At 46.6% G+C, this 24,558-nt stretch overlaps 1 protein-coding gene across 1 annotated transcript in view; it reads left to right on the forward strand.

Annotated features, from left to right (window-relative positions):
- Positions 1-1,633: 1,633 nt before the first annotated feature.
- MAN2A1 (mannosidase alpha class 2A member 1) overlaps positions 1,634-24,558 on the forward strand; it is a 205,571-nt gene continuing 182,646 nt past the window's right edge. The window contains exon 1 of the mRNA XM_056139074.1: positions 1,634-2,121. Coding sequence (XP_055995049.1) covers positions 1,987-2,121 — 135 coding nt within the window. The 5' untranslated portion in view covers positions 1,634-1,986. The remainder of the gene's footprint in view (positions 2,122-24,558) is intronic.

Here is a 24,558-nt window from a genome sequence, read left to right on the forward strand (position 1 = left end):
ATTACCAGCATCTGGTTTTCCTTTGGCAAGGGGACAGGACAAACACTAAACTCAAGCCCAAAGGCAAAAATCAATCCAGCTTCCTTCCTTATCCTCTCCTAGGGACAAGTTCTGGAACAGATGAAGCTTAATATAAATAATTATTAACCATTACATGCAAGTAGAGTAATGATGGAGTCTGTTGCAAGAAGGCCATTGTAGACCAGCGCTTCTTAAATCTTTTCTATTCACGTACCCCTCCCCCCTTTCTTTTTGCCAGAGAAACTTTTATATGATATGAGGTATACAGGTATACAAAACTGGTTTGAAAAACTAGTGGTAAATCTAATGGAAAATCTAATGGTAACTAAATTACAGAGACATTTTAAAGCAAAATTTTAAGACTTTTAGTGACCTCCACATTCAGTTAGCTTAAGCTAGGCTGTGGAGAACACAGCAACTAGGAAGAAGAAATAACCAACCTGGGTAGGGAGACAGTTGCCCAAGAACTGTCTTGGCATCTCCAGAGAGGGGATAGCTTGCCTCTCTGGATGCAAAGAAGGCACTGTGATGTCACACCTGCACATTCCGAGGGAAATCTGCCCTAAGTTTGCTAGAAAGCTTGTGTCTAGGAGACAAGCTGGGAGAGTCATGGGACTGCTGCTGACCCCGCAACAGAAGCACGAGTGGAAACTGAGGCTCGAAGCGCTCCAGCAGCTCGCTCTGAGTAAAGCCAGCGCCCTTCCAGGTCTACCGAAGGGAGCCAGCAGTGCCCGGTGGCGGCGAGCTTCATCCCCGCAGGCTGTGCACCCTGTACCCAAGAAGACGAGCGAGGCGTCGGCTCAGCTGCAGAGCTCTGGCAGCGCGTGGGAGGCTCTGGGCTGGACTGGCACTGCCCAAACCCAACCCGGCCCAACCCAAACAGAACCTGGGGCCAGAGGGGTAGCTCACAGGGCTGGCGGCCCGGGTGGGATCTCCTGCAGTGCTCGTCGTACCCTGTGGCACCTCTCCAAAGGTCCGATCCTTGTCCACGGAGCAGAGGCAAAGGCCGAGTGTGGGATAGGCCCAAGCATCACCTTTCAGGTTCCTTTCGTGGATCCTGCGGCCGAGGAGTCCGCATCTGTCACAGGGTTCCTCGTCCCGTTGCGTCCGGGCGCCGGCTTTCCCGGGCACGTCCTCAGACGGGGCAGAACGGTAGCCCGGCGGGCAGGGCGCTCGCCTGGCGCGCGCGACCCGGGTTCGACCCCCGAGCCCCGCCAGGAGCGATTCCCGAGTGCAGAGCCCCCCTGCGCGCGCCGGGGGTGGCGCCCACCCTCTCCCTCTGCCCCGCCCGAGAGCCATCCGGGCCTAGAGGCGGCGCGGCGCCGGCGGCCGCTCGGGTCCCGACTCGCCAGGCGGGCGCGGGGCTGGCGGGCGCGGGGCGCGCGGGACCGGCCGGGCCCTGATTGGCCGCCGCGGGCCCCGCCTCCAGCCGGCGTCGGAGGGGCGCGGCCAGGCCCGGCTCGGGTGCGGGCGCGCTGACCCAACGGCCGCGGCTGCCGGCGTCGCCATCTCCGAGCGGGGCGCAGGGAGGCGCTGGGCTGCGGGCGCCGCGGCTGGGCTCTGGGCTGCTCCCTTCCCGGCCGCGCCGCCGCCGCCGCCGCCGCCGCTGCTCCGGCTCTCTGCGCGCGGCGGGCCCGGAGGCGGCGGGCTCCGGGAGGCAGGGCGCGGGGACCCTCCGCTCCGTGCGCCTAGGGCGCAGCGGGCCGGCCGGCCGGGCGGCGGGGAGGGCGCGGCCCGGCCGTCCGGGGCTGAGTTGCGAGGCCCGGCGGGCTCCCAGCCCGCCCCGCCGCGGGGAGTCGCCGCGCTCGGCCCGGCACCGAGAAACTTTTGCAGCGCCGGGTCGGGCGGCGGCAGGAAGCGGGCGGGGCGGAGAGTCCCGCGGAGCCCGCGCCCCCTGCCGGCCCCCGCGCCGCCCCGCGCGCCCCTTCCGGACTGCCCGGCACCCGCGCCGGCCTCCGCCGCACCATGAAGTTGAGCCGCCAGTTCACCGTGTTCGGCAGCGCGATCTTCTGCGTGGTCATCTTCTCGCTCTACCTGATGCTGGACCGCGGCCACCTGGATTACCCCAGGAGCCCGCGACTCGAGGGCTCCTTCCAGCAGGTGAGCCCCGACCCCGCCGGGGACCCCGCCGGGCACCTGCTGCTGGGGGCGCAGGGACGGACCCCGCGGCGCGCTTTGAGCCTGGCACCGACCCGCCGGCCCCACGGCGCCCGGGAGGGAAAGTTCGCTGGACGCGTGGGCTCCGCGGGGCTCGGCGCTGGCCGGGCCGGGGGAGCGCGGAGCCGGGCTGGCCGGGCTGGGGCGGGAGCCGGGCAGGGGGGACGCGGGAGCCGGGCCGGGGGGACGCGGGAGCCGGGTCGGGGGACGTGGGAGCCGGACCGGGGGGACGTGGGGACCGGTCCGGGGGACGCGGAGCCGGGCTAAGAGGAAGCGGGAGCGAGGCCGGGGGACGCGGAGCCGGGCCGGGCCGGGTAGCGGAGCCGGTTCCGGGCGCGGGAGCGGGTTCCGGGGAGCTTCCCGGCTTTCATTTAAAGTTGCGGGAACGCCGCGGGCTGCGGGGCGCGTGGCCGTGCCGCGATCCCAGCCCGTGTCCCGGGCCGAGTGTCTCGGCTCGGGATGGACTGTCCGAGCCGGTGGTCAGCAGCTGGCCCCGCGCCGCGGAACCCGGGCGCCCGGACAGTGCCGTTTTCCCATACGCTTCTGTGAAGATTTAAATGAACAGTTTCCTGACCCATTGTTCTTTCGTAGGTTCAGGTGAATGGGTTGGATTTCGCTGAAAATTCATTGCAGAATTTGCTTGACTTCTGAAAAGTGAGGACAAATTCCGTTGTGGAGATAGAAGTCTTTTCAGAACACTGCATTTCGCAAGCGAGGGGGTATTAACCCAGCTGCGTACACGTGTTCCCATTTTTTTCAACAAGGCCTTGCACCTAGAAAAATAAATAATAGTTAAAATAAGAGTTTGGGCTAGCTCTCTATCTGGACTTAAGCGTTTTTAATGTGGTTGTTGATTAGATTGGAGAATACAGTTGGGAAAAAGACAAACCCTCCGAAGCGAGAGCAAAAAGAGGTGTTCAGAGCCCCCTTAATATGTTTAGAATTTAGCGGTTACATTCTCTGTGACATCCCTCCTTGCCCACTGTAACCCCCTTTCTGATTTTTTTTCTATTACAGGAAAACAAAGGCATGAAAAGTGATATATTGTACTTAAAGCATTATGTTGAATAATGTCCTCCAGCTTCAGCTTGACGTCTGGGGCTGGGGTTCTGTGCAGCCCTGACATTTTACTCCTATTAAAGGAGTGACTCATTCAGCTTCTAGGAAATTTTAGGCAAAGTTAATTTCAGTGTTTTAATATCCATCGCCGAGAACCCTGCCATGGGATTGGAGTTCTGTTAGCATGTGGCGGGGACAGCAGTTGGCAGAGGCCTCATTTCTGCTCCAGGGATGCAGGAGCACAGCTCTGCACTCAGGCTTCTGTGGAGGTGTTCCCGCCTGGGTGTTGAACTAGGGGCCCTGTGCTGGCCTGTCACTTTACATCTCTGATCTTCCATCAGGGGACAGGCTGAGGGTCTGACATCAGTCTTTTTGTCCTGCACAGTAACATGATCCCCATAGCTCACTACCCGACAGCGGGTAGGGCATTTGCCTTGCACGCAGCCAACCTGACTGACCAGGGTTTGATTACTCCGCCCCTCTCTGAGAGCCCGGCAAGCTGAGTATCTCGCCTCTACAGCAAAGCCTGGCAAGCTACCCATGATGTATTTGATATGCCAAACACAGTAACAATAAGTCTCACAATGGAGACGTTATTGGGCCCCCTCGAGCAAATTGATGAACAATGAGAGGACAGTGACAGTGACAGTAGGGAAATTAACTTGCCCCAAGTCCTCCAGCTACAAGTTAGAGCTGGGCCCAAGAGTCTGGCTGGCAGCCCTGTGCTCCTGCCAATTTGTACTCTTTTGCCTACTGTTTTAGTCCTAGCCTACAGAGTAAAGATAAGATCAGAGTTATGGGCGGGTTGGGAGGGGTCAGGTTGGGGGTTATTCTGTGGCACCTTGGGTGACTTTTCTTAAAATAAGTTTTTATTGTGAGGCCTCAGTGAAGGAGCCACTTTTTTTTTCCCTGAAGCATTTAATGCCTCTTCAAAATTCTGCCAATTTCAGAACTGAATGGTATGATGAAAGTCTTGGGTAGCATAGATTCCAGCCTTCAAGCAGATCTGTAAGTCTAACTCCCATGTAAACTTCTACTTGATGAGAAACGAAAGCAGGTTGCAGTGTATTATGTTTCTTTGGTGAGTTTGAGTACTGGATTCCTGCGATACAGCCAAGGTAGTTAGCCATCAAAGCAAAGTAGAATACCTTGGAAGAGGCTGATTTTCTACGAATTTTCCATCTGCTCCCTTTCACTTACTCTAGACCGTCCAGTGGGCTATAGACCCATCTTGTATGCAAGGCTTATTTGAACCACGGCAGATAGACACAGCTTGTTTGCTGTTATTCTGTGCTTGTTTTCTTTCTAACTCTCTTTTCCCACCACTTGGTGGGACTCTGAAACTGATCAGCCCGTGGTAGTTCAGTACCTCTTACCCAGAGCTACTGCCTGCCTGCTCTAAGTCTTCAGAAGTTTTTCCCCACACTTCTGGAATTCCTTTTAGGCCTGGGTGCAACAGGTGGCCGGGTCTGTTTTCGCTTGTGTGTGTGTTTCAGGGTTAATAAATCACTGCTAGAAAAATTAAAAGTGCCTTTCTGGATGGAGGCTGGGCAGGGCCAAGAACACGTATAAGAATCCAAACAGATGGAAGAGAGAAACATTCCTGAGAGCTTCCTGAACTTTTCCATCACTTCTTAGAAACTGATTTCATACCTGCTTCCTGTCTTAAGTTGCATGTAATAGTATATAATGTCATATTAAAGTCTTGAATTGGCAGAACTAAATCAACAAGTCAGTAACAGCCAAGCCAATAGGAAACAGTAGGGAAAAGAGCTGAATAAACATTGTATCAAGGAAGACAGTGAGGGAGGGTACACACCTGAAAACAGTGTTTATCTTCATTGATTTCTAGGGAAACAAAAATTTGAAATAACAATAAGATCATCTTACACCTGAATGAAAATCAAAGAGTGATGTGTCACGGAGGCGCGGGAATAGCAAATGCTGGATGGGATGCAGTGAGAAAGGAACCCTCAGTTACAGTGGTATCTGGGACTTCTAAAAAAAATAAAACCAGAATTACAGTATGGTATAATCATTTCTGGGTGTCTAGCCCAAGAACACAAAATACTAATTTAAAAATATGTATTTACTTCTGTGGGCTGGAGCGATAGCACAGTGGGTAGAGCGTTTGCACGTGGCCGACTCAGCCGACCCGAGTTCGATTCCTCCACGCCTCTCGGAGAACCCAGCAAACTACCAAGAGTATCTCGCCTGCCTGGCAAAGCCTGGCAAGCTACCTGCTACTCAGCCTGCTCAAGCAAATCAATGAACAACGGGAGGACAGTGCTACAGTATTTACTTCTGTATCCACTGTGATTTGGAAGCCCACTGCTGCCAACAGTAGCCAGATGGACAAATGTGATGTGGTACATACACATATAGGAAGACAGGTTGTAAGAAAAGTTTCAAGATTGCCTTTTGCTCTAGACTGGAGGGGCTTATGACACCCTGTAAGTCAGGAGAAAGACAAATGCCAGGTGTGTGGTCTGGAAGGAAATAAGGCGACAGAAACTGTTCAAGGAACAGCAAGAAGAGCAGAACCAGACTTCAGCCGCTAGCCTCAGAACTCAGGTAAAGGCAGGTTGCTGTAGCTGACGGGCAAAGGCTCTGTGTGGTGGAGAAGAATCCGTCTGGTAATAGGGACTGTAGGCATGGTGGCGTCGTATCTGTAAAACAAACATTCTCCTTTTTAAACCATTGATGCCTCCTTAAATCAGTTTGTCTAACAGAGAGCAGTTTTGTCAAATGACATGGGCTCTTCAGAGATTAGGACAGATGGAAAATGGGAGAGTGGTATTTAGACTTTACCTTTGTGCCAGATAATACTTATCAAGTCAGGGAAGTGTTAAACATTTTTTAATACTTGATTAAAGGTGGGGACTTTTATGCCTTTAAAAAGTTTTATTGTGCAGCTTACAATGCACATACAACAAGAGATCTAAATGCTTTACATCTCTAGTGTGTTTTATTTACATAAAGTTTTCTGTGTTTTGTTTGACTTTCATTCAGATAGTGTTAGCTTACAGGAGTATGTATATTTCAGGAGTACAGTTTCATACCTCTCCAGTGTATGTTCCCTTCACACATCACCCCTGCACCAGTATCCCTCTGTGACAGTCTCTCGCCACGCTAGTAGCTTTAAAATCGTTGATGTTTAGTAAGGGTCCTCAATTCCCCTATCGTTTTTCTTGCTTTAGAAGATCTATGACTGCCTGAGAATTCGTGGGAATTCTGCCCTTCCCTGCTCATGCCCGGCTCCTCTGCTGTGTCTCAGCACTTGTTGCTGGGGTTTGTGCATGTGTTTGAGAGAGGTTGCCTTGTTTCCCAAGGGATCATGTTTAATGTCTGACTACTGGAAAGTGATAGAACAGTGGCGCTAAAATCAGGCAGTGGGAAGGTGAGGGTTTGGTAGGCCCTCAGAGGCTGACTGCTGAAGGCTGCAGTCCGGCTGCAGCGACTCCTAAACTTCTCCCCCTGTACGTCTGCTGGGACAGACACTTGTGACTGCTTCCTGTCTGGGGATCTCAGTCTGTTGTTTTTGAAACCGAGTTTTAGGTAGATGTTGCAATTCGGTTTATCCAAGGGGACTTTGACTGCAACTCCTGGTAGTTCCACCCAGGGATTTGCAGGCAGTGGGCAAAAACCTCGAGTCCATTTACTATTTTCATGAGTCAGCGAATGCCTTTTTTGGTGGTAGCTGTTAATCCTTGGGCGTTTTTTGAGAGGCTGGAATATGTGTTGAAAGTTTCAGAAGTAGCTGCTGCTGCCTGCTGTAACTTTGCTTTCTGAACCCCTCAAGCCACTGAGTTTTCCCTGGGTGTAGCTTTACTTCCATGGAGATCTTTAAGGTTGGGAGGATACTCAGGATATTATGGTCTCTGGATCATAAACCAAATCCATATGGCATCTTTGATGCTCTTTGTCCGGTGTTCAGGTTCCTGCTAGCGTGGACTTTTATAGTACACGCACACTTACGAGAAGGAACTCTAAACCAGCAGATTTTGCTGTTTTTCATAGTCATCACTGAGTTGTTTGGGAGAGGAAGTAGACCATTTTAAATAAAGTATGTTTCTGTTTCAGTTGCAGATTTCAGGCCAGGTTGCAAATTTTAAGGTTGAAACCATGTTTAGATTCAAATACGTCAGAAAATGAATTGTGCTGAGGTGGAATTTAGGCTGAGTGACTGAATGTTGCTAAATTTACCATGTGATAGCAAGTAAATGACTTTATTTGAGTGGACTTGATCTGTTGTGGACATATTGCAGGTTTGCTGTGAGTATATGAAAGTAATAGTATTTGTTCTCATGCAGATAAGTGCACAGTAGGTCCCAGTAAATATTTCATATTAAATCTGTAAATTGTTTCCTACAGAAAAGATCAGCACTCTAGTTTGAAACTGAACGCTCCCTCCGCTGGGCTGCTGCTGGACCAGTGTTTCAGGGCATTCTTGCTCTTGTTATTTTAGACTGGGAATTCTTTGGTGTGGGAACCATGCTCTGTGTAGGGTATTTCTTTTGTGGAGGTTGCGGCTCAGGCCTTGCCCTGACTCTGTGTTCAGGGCCACGTGTACAGTGCTGGGGCTGGAGACAGGTATAGGCTTGCAGGCCAGCCCCGAATCCGGTTTTGTCTCTCCCAGAGAGACAGGTGTCTAAGAGTGGTTGGTGATCTCACTATATACTTTGCCCCCTTTAACCCGAACTCAGTGACTGAAAATGTCCTCAGCCTCTTTGTGAATATGCTTTGGAAGAAAAATGAACCCTGTTAGGCCTGTTCTTTGTAACCACTCTACTTTGTTAGCATTTTTGTTTTGTAGGAACGAGACTGCTCGCAAGGCCTATTTCTACTTTAAAGGATTATTAGTATTTTTAGCTAATTATTATTAGCTTTATAACCTTACTTTGGATGCCTATAATTCACTTATATTTTGAGGATTCTAAATTATAATAGGTTATAGAAAATTCAAGGGTGGATTGCCTTTATATGCAAATTGAAGATAAAAAGAAGATTGTTATAATGAAAGTTACTTTTTAGAATTGAATGTGCTGGGGCTGGAGTGATAGTACAGTGGCTAAGGTGCGAACTTTGCCTGCAGCCGGCCCTGGTTTGATCCCCAGCATCCCATATGGTCCCCTGAGTCCTGTTAGGAGTGATTACCCGAGCACGGCTGAATGTGTCCCTACCCCAAAAACAGTTGTTCAGCAGGTGGGGCATTTGCCTTGTATGTGGCTGATCCAGTTTTGTTCCCTGGCGCCCCATATAGTCCCCAGAACCCCACCAGGAGTACTCCCTGAATGCAGAGCCAGGAGGAAGCCCTGAGCACTGCCAGGTGTGACCCCAACATGCCTCCCCTGCAAATAAAATTGGATATCCTTATCCTGAGGGCTTTAGCTGTAGCACAGCAGTAGGACATTTGCCTTGCATGCAGCTGGCCCTGCTTGAGCCGGGTTCAGTTCCTTCACCCCTCTTGGAGAGCCCGGCAAGCTACCGAGAATATCTCGCTCGCACGGCAAAGACTGGCAAGCTACCCGTGGCGTATTCAGTATGCCAAACACAGTAACAGCAAGTCTCACAATGGAGACGTTAGTGGGCCTGCTCGAGCAAATCGATGGAAAACGGGAGGACAGTGCTTACAGTGCTTATACTTATCCTGAGAAAAGCATTATGTTCAGATGGTAGTAAATAGTTCATTGTTACTTTCTGATAAACTGAGGAAGAGTAATCCAGATGTATTCCCCTTGTCTTTTATCACAAGAAGGTAAGGTGTATTGATTAATAATTTGTGCCAAAGTGGTATAAAAAATAATTTGAAGAGTTTGACGTTTTCTCAGGCAAGCTCTTGATTTTCTGATGTTTAGTATATTTATTAATTCTGATAGTTCTGGTTATTGTATTTTCTATTCCTTCTGCAGAAGAGGCAGGGATGGTAACTGGGAAATAAAGTGATGGAAACTGCCCTCCTGTATATATTTCTTGATTCTAGTTTGTTTGCTTTTTTTTTTTTAAGTGATGGAAGGAGGTATGGCGGGAAAGAAGTGTTGTTCTGGGCAAACAGCTTCTTACATCTGTGACTGGCCCTAGCAGCCTGTTGTAGGCACAGACCAAGAATGATTCTTATGTTCTTCCACAGTTGAATACTTAAGGTCAGCCATACACTCTTGTCTAGGAATTACTTTCCCTCTCCAAGGGTGGAATGGAGTAACTGTGACAGAAACCCTCTGGCCCACAGAGCCCCAGATATTCACTATCTGGCTCTTTATAGAAAAAGTTTGCCAGTCCCTGGTTCATGTTGTCTTTGTCTGTTGTTCACATTGGAGCAAGGAGCACAGTCCTATCTGTGGAAACAGAAGTGGGTTAATTAAAAACAAACGGAATTCCTGTGAATTGTTTTTTGATAAGTTGTAGTGTGTTCAGAGGGTGGTTTAAAATGAGCGTTCTGGGCTGTAGATTTCCAAGCACCCTCTGGGAACTTGTGCGCTTGAGGGCAGACATGCTTGGCGGCTTCATTTGTTTCTCTCCTGTCACCTCCGATGTCTCCACATCTTACTGCATGGCTGCACTGGGCAGGATCCTGTGCAGAGCTGTGCAGTTTGGCCTGGCCTGGAGCCACAGAGCCTGGCTGGGGTTCCCAGCTCCTCTGAGGGGCCAGCCTGGATTCCGATGTTCTGCATGACACGTGGCCTTAGCCAGGCCGCCCTGGGAGGCTGCAGGGAGTGCCGCGGAATCTGGGTGCTTCCTCCAACTCTTGCTCATTTGTGGGTTTTTTTTTTTGGTGGGGGGGGATGGTTTGGGCCTCACCTGGCAGTGCTCAGGGGTCACTTCTAGCTCTGCACTCAGGGATAACTCCTGACAGGCTTGGGGAATTAACCCTGGGTTGGCTATGTGCCAGACAAGTGCCCTAGCTGCTGTCACTAGGCCTGTTTTGGTCTTTGATAGGGACCACACCCAGCAGTGCCCAAAGGCCACTGGGACCACCCTCAGTTGTGCTGGGCATGGTGGGCGGCCTGTGGTGTGGTGGTCGGGTCATGTATGGGGCCTTGCTCAGGGCCACCTCCGCCGGCCATGATGCCTTCACTCTTCTCTCCGCTTGAGACTTGTTCTTTCCTGTTGGTTTCTGTTTCCTGACCACTCTGGCCCAGGCTCGGGGTTTCCTCTTCGTCTCTGGGTTCAGAGGTCGCCCCTAGCGAGCTCGGGGACCTCTACTTTGTTCTGTCACTCCACCCCTGGGGTCCAAGAACAGGTCACCACTCCTCTGTGTCCTTGGAGAGGTTTCTCAACCCAATGAGTGTGCTTGGTCTCCTTTAGTGGTGCTGCAGTTCTCGGCCATCTCCCATCCCCCTCCCCGGCCCCTCCATTTGAAATGTGCCCATTAGCATCTTATGTGGATGTGTGTCTTGGTTTCCTCTGCAGATGGAAATGAAATGAGATGCTTTGCCCAGGGCTGAGCAGGTGCGCCGCCCTGACTGCTGTGGCTGCCGCTCGGGAATCTGGGGACCAGCTCCTGGCCGCACTAGCCGTAACTCCTGGCGTGGCGGGTCTGACTCTGCAGGGCCAGGCTGGGCGCTGGGCCGACTCTGCACTTTGCAGCCACAGGTGGGGGCTTGAGGGACTCTAAGGCCTGACCCATGTGCCAGCAGTTCAGCTGTGAGCCTTCAGAGAAACCTGGGAATAGAAATCACTCTTAGAATTATTTTGTTTTTAAATAAAAAGAATTTGAGATTTTTAGATCTTATGAAATAATAACTTGAAAAATTACCAAAACCTCTCCAAAGTCATACTATAAAAAAGTCACACATCGAATATTAGAGCAGGAAGAATCCTTCCAGGTCATACACATCACAGTTTGTTGCTTCAGATGAGGACAGTGAGACACATACACGGATTCAGCAATATACCCAGTTCCTAAGAGCCACTGCAGACTTGGGCGGTCTCCTTGCTTAGAGTGAGTGGGGTTTCTCTCGTTCTATTCCCACAAAGATTCAAGGCCTTGCTGTGGGTTAGCCACTCTGGTCACCACTGGATCATTTCACTTTGAAAGGACTTCTTTCTCTTGGTTCTTTCTGAGTGTTTCAAGAGACTTTACACTTATTTGTGTAATAATTAGGTTGTAAGAGTTATTAATTAACCACCAAAAGACAAAATAGCGCCTAACAGTAAGTATGTAGTAAGTGATAGTTATTGCTAATAAACGGGGATTTGTAGAGAACCTGGTCTGTACGAGGTTCTCTGAATTCAGGCACTAGTAATAAAACAAGCCTATAATCTTAATTTTTACCTCATATAGGGCAGAGGTTTCTTTTTCTTCTTTTTTTTTTATTATTAGTGAGACACCATGAGGTACAGTCGTAGACTTACAAACTTTCATGTGTGGGTTTCAGATATACAATAATGAAGTACCCATCCCTCCACCAGTGCCCATTCTCCACCACCAATGAACCCAGTTGCTCTCCCACCCCCCCCAGAGCCCCCCTACCCCACCTCTATAGCAGGGCATTCCCTTTTGCTCTCTCTTTCCTTTAGGGTGTTGTGGTTCACAATAGAGGTATTGAGTGGCCATCATGTTCGGTCTATAGTCTACTTTCAGCACACGTCTCGCATCCTGAGCGAGTCCTCCAGATACCCTTTACTTGGTGTTCCCTTCTCTATATGAGCTGCGTTTTCCCCAAGCATGTGCTGCCTGCTTTCAAGCCGTGGAGCAGACCTCCTGGTACTTATATCAACTATTCTTGGGTGTTCATCTCCCATTCTGTTACTTTATATTCCCCAGATGAGTGTACTTTTTCTATGTCTGTCCCTCTCTTTCTGACTCATTTCACTTAGAATGTTATTTTCCATGTAGAACCACTTGTTTTTCAAATTTCATGACTTAATCCTTTCTAATTGCTGCATAGTATTCCATTGTATAGATGTACCAAATTTCTTTACCAGTCATCTGTTCTCGGGCACTCGGGGTTTTTTTTCCCCCCCAGATTTTGGCTATTGTAAACACTGCAGCAATGAACATACAAGTGCAGATGTCATTTCGATTATACTTTTTTAAAAAAAATTATTTATTAATTTTTTTTCAGTTAAATTTATTAATTGAATCATCATAAGAAAAGTTACAAAGCTTTCAGGGTTAAGTCTCGGTCATACAATGATCAAACACCCATCCCTTCACCAGTAATTGTTTTTCACCACCAAAAACCCCAATATACCCCCCTCCCACCCCTTCTGATGCCTGTGAGGCAAATGATTTCTACTTAATTCTCTCTCTATTACTTTGATAACATTCATTATTTCAACAAAAGATGCACCATTATTGTTTGGAATTTCCCCCCAACAATCAGAACTGCTGAAAAGGCATTGTGAAATAATTTGTTTTCTGTTGCTGGTTATGAAAATCATATGATGTCGCGGCCATGCAATTTTCGATTTCTGATATTTTACTAATTAAGTCTGGAGGGATTTCTGCCAAGAGCCGGATGATTACGAGATTGATTTGTGGGCCTCTGGTGCCATGGCCGTGCCGGAGAACCACTTGTGGGAGTTAACTTGTGGCCTTGGTAGGGCGTGAAGGATGTGCTGGTTCTGCCCCCCATCCCATGAGGCTGCAGTTGCCCCATCACTGCCAGCTCATACCTGGCTGTCCAATAAGTTCTGAGGTGGTGGCCACCGAGCAGCCGAGCGCCGAAGGAAGGCAGAAGAGACAGACATTCTTGCCCTTCCGGGGGAGCATGGCGCCGTAGTTTAATGCATAGTCCATTCACATTTCTGCTGGGCTCCGGATTAGGTCTGTGTGCCTCCGGTGCCATGGTCATGTCAGAGAGCCGCTTGTGGGGACTTGACTGTACTTTTTTGCTTCTATGGGATATATTCCCAGGAGTGGTATTGCTGGGTAAAATGGGAGCCAATCTCTAATTTTTTCAGAATCGTCCATACTGTTTTCCCCAAGTGCTATACCAGTCAGCATTCCCACCAGCAGTGAAGGAGGGTCCCTTTCTCGCCACATCCGTGCCAGCACCAGTTGCTTTTGTTCTTTTGGATGTGGGCCAGTCTCTGTGGTGTGAGATGATACCTTATTGTTGTTTTGATCTGCATCTCCCTGATGATTAGTGATATAGAGCATTTTCTCATGTGCCTTTTAGCCATTCGGATTTCTTCTTTGGGAAAGTTTCTTTTCATTTCATCACCCCATTTTTTGATGAGGATGGATGTTTTCTTCTTGTGGAGTGCAACCAGTGCTTTGTATATCCTTGATATCAACCCCTTATCAGATGGGTATTGGGTAAATATCCTTTCCCACTCTATAGATTGTCTTTGTATTTTGATCACTGTATCTTTTGCAGTGCAGAAGCTTCTTAGTTTAAGATATTCCCCTTTGTTTATCTCTGTTTCCACTTGCTGGTCAGTGGAGTTTCATCTTTGAAGACACCATTAGCCTCAATATCGTGGAGCGTTTTGCCAACCTTGTCTTCCGTGTACCTTATGGATGCTGGTCTGATGTTGAGGTCTTTAATCCATTTTGATCTGACTTTTGTGCATGGTGTTAAGTCGAGGTCTAAGCCCATTTTTTTGCATGTGGTTGTCCAATTCTGCCTGCACCATGTTAAAGAGGCTTTCCTTGCTCCACTTCACATTTCTTGCTCCCTTATCAAAGATTAGATGTTCATACATTTGGGGTTGGGTATAGGGATATTCCACCCTGTTCCATTGGTCTGCGGCTCTGCCTTTGTTCCAGTACCATGCTGTTTTAATTGTTACTGCCTTGTAGTAGAGTTTGTGGTTGGGGAGGGTAATGCCTCTCATCGTCTTTTTCCCAAGAATTGCCTTAGCTATTCATGAGTGTTTGTTGTTCCAGATGAATTTTAGGAGTGCTTGATCCATTTCTTTGAAGAATTTCATGGGTATCCTTATAGGAATCACATTGAATCTATATAGTGCCTTGGGGAAATATTGCCATTTTGACAATGTTAATTCTTCTATACATGAGCAGGGGATATGTTTCCATTTCCTCATGTCCTCTTTTATTCCTTGGAGTAGCTTTTTTCAGTTGTTTTTTTTTTTTTTTTTTTTTGGTAGAGGTCCTTTACCTCCGTAGTTAGTCTGATTCCGAGCTGCTTGATTTTCTGGGGCATAATTGTGAACGGGATTGCTTTTTTCATGTCTCTTTCCTCTGTCTCATTATTTGCATATAGCAAGGCCACGGATTTTTGGGTATTGATTTTTATAGCCTGCAACTTTACTGTGAAAGTCTATTGTTTCTAGGAGTTTCTTGGTAGAGGCTTTAGAATTATCTAGATGTAGTATCATATCTGTTGAGAGCTTGATTTCTTCCTTTCCTATCTGGATGCCCTTAATATCTTTTTCTTGCCTAACTGCTATTGCAAGTACTTCCAGTAATTCATTGAACAGAAGTGGCGAGAGTTGTTATCCTTGTCTTGTTCCTGATCTTAGAGGAAAGGCCCTTAGTTTTTCCCCATTGAGGATAATGCTTGCCATGGGTTTGTTGTAGATGGCTTTAACTATCTTGAAGAAAGTTCCTTCTAAGCCCATATTGGTGACAGTTTTTATCATAAACGGGTATTGGATCTTGTCAAATGCTTTCTCTGCATCTATTGATATGATCATATGGTTTTTATCTTTTGTTGATAGGATGGGTTATGTTGATTGATTTCTGAATGTTAAACCATCCTTGCATCCGTGGGATGAATCCCACTTGGTCTTAGTGTATGATCTTTTTGATGAGCTATTGGATTCTATTTGCTAATATTTTATTGAGGATCTTCACATCTGTGTTCCTCAAAGATTTTGGCCTGTAATTCCTTTGTTAGTGGTGTCTTTGCTTTTGGTATTTGGAGATAAGTACCTCATAGAAACTGGGAGAGTTCCTGTTTTTTCTATTTGCTGGAAAAGGTTGAGGAGAACTGGCAACAGCTCTTCTTTAAATGTTTGGAAGAATTCTCCAGTGAATCCTTCTTGGCCTGGGCTTTTGTTTTTGGGAAGACTTTTGTTTACGGTTTCAATTTCCTTGATATGAATGGGTCTGTTCAGGTATTCCAAGTCTTCTTGGCTCATATTTTGGAGATTGTAGGAATCCAGGAATTTATCCATTTGTTGTAGGTTCTCTTGTTTTGTGACATACAGACTCTCAAAGTAGTCTCTGATTATCTTTTGAATTTCATTGGTTTCTGTTATGATGTCCCCTTTTTTTAATTTCTGATTTGGTTTATTAGGGTTTTCTCTCTCTTTCTGAGTTTTGCTGGATCTATAAGATGTTGTATCATTCCATTGAGTTTGAGTGAGAGTTTAGCTGGATAAAGTATTCTTGGTGAGGCGTTCATTTCATTGAGTTTTTTCACTATATCTCACCATTGTGTTCGGGCTTGGGGGGTTTCCTCTGATAGGTCTTCTGCAAATCTAAGAGGTGCTCCTTTGTATGTGATTTCCTTCTTTGACCTTGCTGCTTGCTGGTTTGTGTCTCTATCCACAGCATCCATCATTCTGACTATGATATGCCTTGGAGTGTTTTTAGCTTTAGTCTTTTAGTTTTAGTCTTTTAGCTGGCACCCTTCTGGCTCCTTGGATATAATGTCTGCATTCTTTAACTCTGGGAACTTTTCAGCAATGATTTCTTTGACTGTGGCTTTTTCATTGGGATTGCCTCCCTGTCCTTCTGGTACTTGGATGATTCTAATGTTATTCCTCTTGGAGTATCCCTTAGTTCTCTGATTCGCCTTAGATCTATTTTGAGGTCTTTTCCCATTGTTTGTTGTTGCCTCTACGATTTCTATTGCTCATCTTCAAGCTCACTGATTCTGTCTTCAGCTGTAGTCATTGTACTGCTGAGTGCACCCACTGAATTTTTTATTTCATCTACTGAATCCTTTATTTGTGGCACTTCTTTTTGTAGTTTCCTTATTTCTGCTCTCATTTCTTCCTGTATTTTCTCGACTATCCTTTCCACTGTTTCTTTCATTTCTTCCTTTAATTGTCTGGATGTCTTCTCCATTGATTCTTTGAGTAGTTCCTTGAACATCCACAGCATTTCATCTCGGAATTCTTTATCGGAGAGATCGTATTTGTGGGTGACCCCTATCGAGGGGTCGGGACTCTCTTCTTCGTTCTCTCCTTGTAGTGGAGATTTGTGCTGTTTCTTCATGCTGTTGTGGTTGCCTAGAGGTAAAACCTTGAAGTTCACTAGCACTTTTCCCTCTCATTGTGGGAAAGGATTCTGAGTAATGTCGGTTGATGGTGGTCACCCTTCTCCCCTTCTAGAATATGTCCTTCCTCTCAGACATTAATCTGTGGCTTATAGGCATTAGTGAAGCATTGGAGGAGGTGCTCTTTTATATTGGGCTTGTACAGCTTCTTGTGTATGGGTCTTTTGTTGGTATTGGAGTAGGCCCGTGGATTATTGTCGTATTAGGTTTGAGGTGACCAGGCTTTTTCCAGAGAATTTGATGATAAAGGTTGGGATGTGAGTGGAGAGTGTTGGGAGTGGAAAATATAACTGGGGCCACCACAGAGAAGGCCACGGCTACTTTTGAGGAGGCCATGCCCCCTACAGTGGAGGCCACGCTCCAGCCGATCCTAATGCTAGTCCACAGACCGGGACCCAAGGGCCTGTGCAGAGGAAAGGTGGGGGCTGAGAGCGTGCAAGGCAGAACTCTAGAGAGTGCTCGCAAAGGGCTGTCCTGGAGGCCGGCCAATCGGAAGCATGGGCTGGACGGGACGGGATGGGAACGCACAGGAGCACAGAAGGACACACCTGTGCAGAGAAAAGGCTGGGCTGGGTGGGCCCAGGGCAGAGGTCATAAAGGAATTCAGGAACTGATTTGGTGAATGGCCTATCTCAGATGAACCAGGGTATCTGGGCCAGAAGCAGGGTCTTTTTTTTGGGGGTGGGGGGAGCCACACCCGGTGGTGATCAGGGATGCCGGGAATCAAACCAGCAAGTGCCTTCTCCGCTGGACTGTGTCCAGCCTTGGCTGGGCTTCTAAAGGGAGAACGGGCACTGTCAGTGTGAAGCCATGCTTCTGGACTCGGACAGGACCTGGTGTCCTGAGAAGCAGGAGGGTCTTGGTGTGGGTAATAGTCAGGTGAGGTTGAAATTGTGACTTGCCTTTAATCTGTGGCATTCTGGGCTAGCTGGCAGCAACTGTTCTGAGTTTTTGAGCAAATCATGACGTTGAGAAGCATAGTGTTGGAGAATAAATTTCATAGAAAATTTTAAAAGAGGTTTCAGAGACTATGCAATCCAAATTTTTCTCTTTTCTTTTCTTCTCTTTTCTTTTCTTTTCTTTTCTTTTCTTTTCTTTTTTTCCCTGGTAGCATTGTGTGGGAAGACTCAGGAACTGAAAGGCAGCTGAGAAGCTGTTTGAGATAGCACACACCTAGGGCAGTAACTCCCTGCTGCAGTATCACATTGACTAGAGTCCAAAAGGAGGGAAAACCTCCATGCTGTGAAAACAACAAGCTCAGGACTTGGTCACAGATTTGATGAAGGGAAGTGGTGGATGGCTTGAATTAAAACTTGCTCTTCTCCCGTTAGGGCCTTGGAGACTTGCAGACAGCAGGAAAAGGGGGATGGTTTGGTTTAAGGTAATTTTGGAAGCCAAGAGCCGTTTAGGTGATGAAAGGTGGGTGTGAGTGGAAATCTCCACATGGGCTGGAGGGAGAAAGAGGTGGCGGGAGGCTCTGTGGGAACGAGGCCTCTCGGGGCTGTGCCGAGTCAGGTACATTTCTAACAGCCAGAAAGCGAGGCTCCTTACATTAAGTTTACTGGGAGGCAGATGTTAATAAAATGAAGCAGCTTGTATTGAGATTGTCAGAAAGCAGCTCATTGATCAGTGTACCTAAGACTGAATATGACTGTCACAAGGAAAGTTTCCAGAGAACCATGCAGGGAGAAACGAGGAAGTCTCATGTCATCTTTGACTGAAACTTGGGGCCAGATGATTATTTCTAGGTTGTAAGAACAGAAAACAGGTGGAAGGGGAGAGAGTGAGTGAGGTCATAAAGGTGAAAGCAGGTTTATTAAGGCTCAGAGGACTTCAGGAAAGATGGTTCTGGAGAGCAGATTTCTGAGGCTACTTCTAAACTGCTCAAGTGTGATGGGATTTGATTTCCTTGCCTCCCGAATTAAGAACTTTCTGGCCCTAGAGAGCACAGTGGCTCGGCAGTGGCCTTGCAGCTATCCAGATTTCAGTACTCAGCACCCCATCTGGTCTCCTGAGAACTGCTGAAGTGATCCTTGAGCACAGAACCAGGAGCAAACCCTCAACACCGCCAGGTGTGGCCTCCAAATAAAACAGAAATTAAGAACTATTTGTTGTGTCCTGGTGCTAGTTAAGTGAAGGTGCTGGAGGTGCAAATTATTTCTTGTAACTTTTATGGAAAAGCACTAATAAAATATTTTTCTTTTAAGCACCGTGATTTACAGTATTGAAAATGTCTGGGTTTCATGCACACACCCTTTTCAACACCACACTCTCCACCAGCCTTTCAGCCTCCTTCCGTCAGAGTCCCTCCCCACAGACTCAGCCCACCCTCCACCTGTCAGCTGCCTTCCATCAGAGTTCCTCCTCCCAGGACATCCGCCCACCCGCACTGTGCTCCCCTACCAAGACCCAGTTCTCCTCTCTGTTGCCTTGGCATTTATTGTTCTCTTACTCTGTTTCTTTATTGCCCACGTGAGATATATCAGCCATGTCTGATGCTTGAATTCTGACCAGCTTCATTGAGTGCATTAGTCTCCAGATCCATACACGTGGCAGCAAATTGCGTGATTTCATCTTTTCTTCTAGCTGAGTAATGCCCAGCTGTGGTTGTACCATAGTTTTTTTTATGCAGTCATCTGTGTTTGGGCACTTGGGTTATCTCCAGATTCGGGCTATTGTGATAGTGCTGCAGGGAAATCGGAGTGCAAATGTCTTTTCTGAATAGAGATATTGGGTCCTTGGGGTAGATGCCAAGAAGAGGAATTGCTGGCTCAGATGGAAGCTCAATTCCTAGGTTTTTGAGAATTGTCCATATTATTTTCCAAGAAGGATGAACAAGTGGACATTGCCCGCAGTGGTGAATGGAGGTCTCCTGCATCCACGCCAACACGGGTTTTCTGTGCTTTGTGATGTACGCCACTATCACTGGTGGGAGGTGATACTGTGTTGTTGTTGTCTTGACTTGCACTTCCCTGTAATGCAGAATATTTTGTCACATGCCCTTTGGCCATCTGCATATCTTTTCCTAGGAAGTGTCTGTTCATACTCCACGCCCAACTCCCATATTTTGAATTTTTTTTTAAGTTCTGCCAGTGTATTTTCTATCTTGGATGTTAATCCTTTGTCAGACAAGTAAGTACTGGGCAGATATTTTCTCCCAGTCTGTATAGCGTGTCTTTTTATTCTGGTCAGCATTTCTTTTGCAGTGGAGAAGCTCTTTTGTTATAGTCCGTTTGCTTCCATTTGGTGTCTAGTGCTATTACATCATTGAATATTCCTCTAGATTCAGTATCATGAGGTATTCTAACCATGTTTTCCTCAGATTAATTTATGTATTCAGGTATGATATTGAGGTCTCTAATTCATTTTGATTTGACTTTTGTGTATGGTGATTTTTGAAAAAATCTGACCAACCAGTTTTCTTACACCATTAAACTGGTTGTCCTTGCTCCACTTTAACTTTTTGCTCCTTTGTCAAATACTAATTGCTCATATACCTCAGGATCTGTCTCAGGACTGTCAGCTATATCCCACTAGTAAGAGAGTCTGTCCTTATGTCATTACCAACTGTTTTGATTATTACAGCTTTATAGTATAATTTAAAATTAATTGGGAAAAGAGAAACTTCCTATCTGCTCCCCTCCCCCCTCTCTGCCTCCCCTAAGATTGCTTTACCTATACTGGGGATTTATTGCTCCATAAAGGTAAAGGTAAAGGTAAAGGCCCTCCCGTTGCTCGAGCGGGCCCAGTAACGTCTCCATTGGAGACTTTGTTGTTACTGTGTCTGGCATATTGCTCCATATTAAATTCAAAATCATTTGATCTATTTCTTTACAAAAAAGTCATGGCTATTTTTATAGGGGCCACTTTGAATCTTTATACTGCTTTGGGCAAGATTGTCAGTGTGACAACATTAATCAATTCTTGAATGGGGGATGCGGTTTCCTTTTCCTCCTGACTTCTTATTTCTTTTAGTAGTGATTTATAGTTTTCTTTGTGTAAGTGTTTCACTTATTTTGTTAAGCTGATTCCTAGGTACTTGATTTTCATGAGGTCCAATTGTGAATTTTTTTTAACCTCTCTCTCCCCTCCTTCCCCGTCATTATTTGCATAGAGAAAAGCCATGAATTTCTGTGCTCCGATTTTGTAGCCTCCCACTTTGCACTTTGCTGCACAATCTCATTTCTAAGAGCCTTTTTAGTAGTGTCTGTTGGGTTTTCCAGGTATAGTTTATAATCAGCAAAAAGTGAGAATTTGACTTCTTTTCCAATCTGAGTGCCCTTAAGAACTCTTTCTTGCCTAATTGCTATGGCAGTGACTTAGAAAGCTATACTGGACAGTTGTGAGAGAGGGCCAACTTGTTATGTGCTTGCTCTGTGAGGGAAGACTTCCAACTTGTTTGCTGTGGGCTTGTGGCAAATGACGATAATTATGTGGAAGACAGTACCTCCAACCCCTATTTTATTGAGATTTTAAAAATTAGGATTAGGCCTTGGATCTTGTCAAATGCTTTCTCTGTGTCTACTAATCGATCGTTTTTCAAAAGAAAAAGCTTTGAGGAGAACCCAGAAAATGTGTATCTTTAAGTCCTCTTTGCTAGCAGAGGTTATGTTAGATGTTTGGTATTATTATGCTCTTATGTTTTATGGTGTGTTTTATCATTGCACTTATGCATTTGTGATATTTCCATTTGCCACCTTGCCCTTGTCGATAAATTAATTCAGGTAGAACTTTTTGAAGAAAGTGGGATAGAAGTTGTAAATACTTGCTTCTTATGGAGCCAAAAAGAGAGAGCATGAGAGAGAGAGTACAGGTTTTAAATCCCTTGCCATGTGTGTTCCCTAATCTGGTTTAAATCCACCTATGGTCCCCAAACACTGCCTGGAGTGATCTCTGAATACCACTGACTATGACCCCAAAACCAGTCCCCTCAGGTAGCTCCATTTGAGTCTTTGGTGCTTTTAATGATTATTTAGAAAATTCAGAGTTTATGGTTATTGCCATTGTGTTTCAGTATTACTTGTGTAAAATTATGTTGATAGAACTTAAGTGGATCCTTCATATATGCCACCCATCCATGAAGGGTGAGTGAGATTGTAAAAATCCTTGTTTCTTAAGCTGTGGGGGTCATGTCACTGAATGTGGGAGTTTCCAAAAATGTTGGCAATAGTGAATGGTTTTAGAACACAGAATGACCAAACATTATTAAAAAAACAATTGGGGTGTTTTTGCTAGTGTTTGCCCATGAGTGAAGATATTTATTGCATGCTAATCCTTGTATGCAAAGACAAAGATATATGTTAAAAAACATAAACAGATTACTAGTGCAAGCCAGAAGCCAGCAGTTTGATGGCCTAAGATAACTGTCTGAGTTCACAAAGTTTTATGCATGCCCTTAAGTGGAGCATAGACCTATACTGAAAATACACTTTAGTAGAAAAATTATAAAATTTTTACTTCTGTAAAAAACCCAAATGCAGACTGTTAAGCATTGGACTAAAGAATTATGTTGATGAGTAATTTGCTTTTGTTCAAAGACATTTAACATATACCTTTGAAAGCGGTAAAACCTCATTATATGAAAATATTCTATAACCAGTCATTTTGCCCTACTTGTAATGGCCCCTTCCAATAGTCGTTTTTCAAAGAGAGTCTGTCACAGAATCTTCCTCTCCATAGCCTGGTGCTGGGTCAGCACAGAGAGAGAAACTCTGGGCAGCTGCCTGAGGGCTGTGTGGCCAGAGCTCTGGGTACTAATCTAAATCTGCATCTGGAGTCCCAGGTGGAAACAGCCAGAGGCAGCCGACTCCCCTGTGACCACTGCAGACTGGGCTCCCACCTTTCAACCAGTGGGTGTGAAATGGTGAACTTTGTGTTGTGCAGCTTAGACCTTCACGCCAGTTGGCATTCTTGGCCTCAATGGACACCAGAGTGACCTCTGACACCCAGCCGACCAGGTGTGAGATTTCTGAATCCTGGTTTGCTGGCACGGGCTCTGCTGCCCGTGCTTCAGCCAGGTTTTATCTAATCAGATATTATTTATGCTCACGTGGTGGACATTTGCATCTTTGGAGAACTGCAAGCATTAAGGCCTTGGAAGAGGTTCAAGTGTGATAGTCTCTAGGGCTGGAAGCGACGGCTGAGGGTCATCTGTGGGCTAGAGAGATCATTCACTGGGAGGAGAATATATTTTGCATGCAGGAGGCCTGTATTTGGTCCCTGTCCCCCATCATTCCCTGAGTGCTGCCAGGAGTGACCTTCAAGGCTTTCAGGACCAAAATGAAGTCTCATTTGTATCTCTGCTTGGCTGGTGGCTTGTTGGTGTGGAAGTAGGTTTACAGACGTCACTGGGACATGCTTCTACTAATGTTTTTTGGCCTTTGGCATTATGTGAGTGGTCACAGTAAAATGTGTCATTTTACTGAGCCACATGCCTTGTTTAGGTGCTTAGGTTCTGACTAGCATGGTGTTTCTGTAGTTAATAGCAGCTGACTGACTTGGAGCAACTGCTGTAATGATGACACCCCTGCTGGAAATACAGATTCTTTTACCAGATCCCAGTTCCTATATTTAGCTTTAATGCAGTGGTTCTTAACTGCGGATGTGGGAGAGCGCCTGATGAGTCTTTATAATCACAAAAGGCCCGTCTGCTCTGTGCCCTCTCCCAGCGCCGCTTGTCCGCTGCTTAGAATTCATATTTCTAACAAGTAGCCATTCAAGTTTCTGTTTTTCTGAGTTTCTGACAGGGACTTCTAGCTGGCGCCACTGCCTAGCTTTTCCATGGTTACCTTTCTGCTCCTTCCTTCTGTGTAGCTTTCCTAAAATGCCACCAATATCCTCCACTTGTCCCAGGAGGAAAGCCTTCTTTTCGTTCCCAGTAGCTCCTTTCCTAGTCTGTCTGTCCTGCTCAGCTCTTCTCCGTTTCTCCGTCCCTGTTGACCATTCCGTACAGCCTCAGGAAGAGGCAGTAAGTAGCTCCTGTCTGCTGTTCCCACCAAGGTTCCAGAAGAAATTCAAATTCAGAGTAGATTGGAATTGAACAGAATTAATGTTTATTGGTCCTAAAACCATCTAAGGTAAAGATGTGGGTGTTTCATTTCTCTGAAAGCTTTTAAGCACAGTCTTTTCCTTCCACTTTATTCAGAGGTGGGTAAGATCAAAATAAGCCGCTGGCAAGCAGTGTCCAGAGACCCCGGGTCTCTCCCTGCATTGCTCTGTGGCTAATGGATGTTTACTCTGCAAAGTGTGTTTGTGTGGTGGTGGTGGGCGGGGGAGGTATAATTGTGTATGTCAACAGGGACTGCAAGATAATTCTCAGCTTTATTCTCTAGGTTTATCTCTTTGCAGGAAGTGTTTGTTCCCTGTTGCAAATGTGATTTGAACCAGCAAATAGGACTTAGAACAAGGAAAAATTGTGCTACCTCCCCGTTTTGGAGGTAGAAGTCTGGTGTGGGTCTTGCTGAACTAAAACCGAGGAGCGGCAGGGCTGCCTTCCCTCGGGAGCCTGGGGTGGAGAGCGTGTTGCCCCTCTGAAGCTGCCTCAGTGTCACAGTTCCCATCTCTTCCTTTTCTCGTCTTCACCGGCACTGACTTATCAATGTTCTCTCTCCTGTTCCCACATGAAGACACCTGAGATTACACTGGCTGGGTGTCCAAATACAGTTTTCTCAACAGGATTCTAGAGTTAAGCACATCAGCAAAGTTCCTTTTCACACAGAAGGAAACTCAGAAGTTTCTGGGACTCAGTGATGGATTGGGGACATTCTCTCCACATGCACACAAGACTATTGAAAGTGAGTTTGCATTTGCTGATTGAACATTCATAATCAGCCTATGGTTCAGGTTGGGTGTTACTAATTATCCCACTTTGCCAATGAAGACATTTGGGCACAGAGTTATGTAACAGCCATTCTAATAGAGCCATGATTCAAATTTTCCTTGGCCTTGTTTTTTAAAGTCAATGGAGGCATACCATGTGGTGCCCAGGGCTATCTTGGCTTGAGGTTGCTTCCTGGAAACGCTGGGGCTCGATCCTGGGCCTCTTTGCATGAATTGTGTACTTGCGCCACTGAGCTACCTTTCCAGTCCTGGGCTCCATTTTTTATCTTATTTTCCAGCT

Source organism: Sorex fumeus, unplaced genomic scaffold, assembly GCF_029834395.1.
Source record: "Sorex fumeus unplaced genomic scaffold, SorFum_2.1 ptg000131l, whole genome shotgun sequence".
Taxonomy (NCBI): Eukaryota; Metazoa; Chordata; class Mammalia; order Eulipotyphla; family Soricidae; genus Sorex; species Sorex fumeus.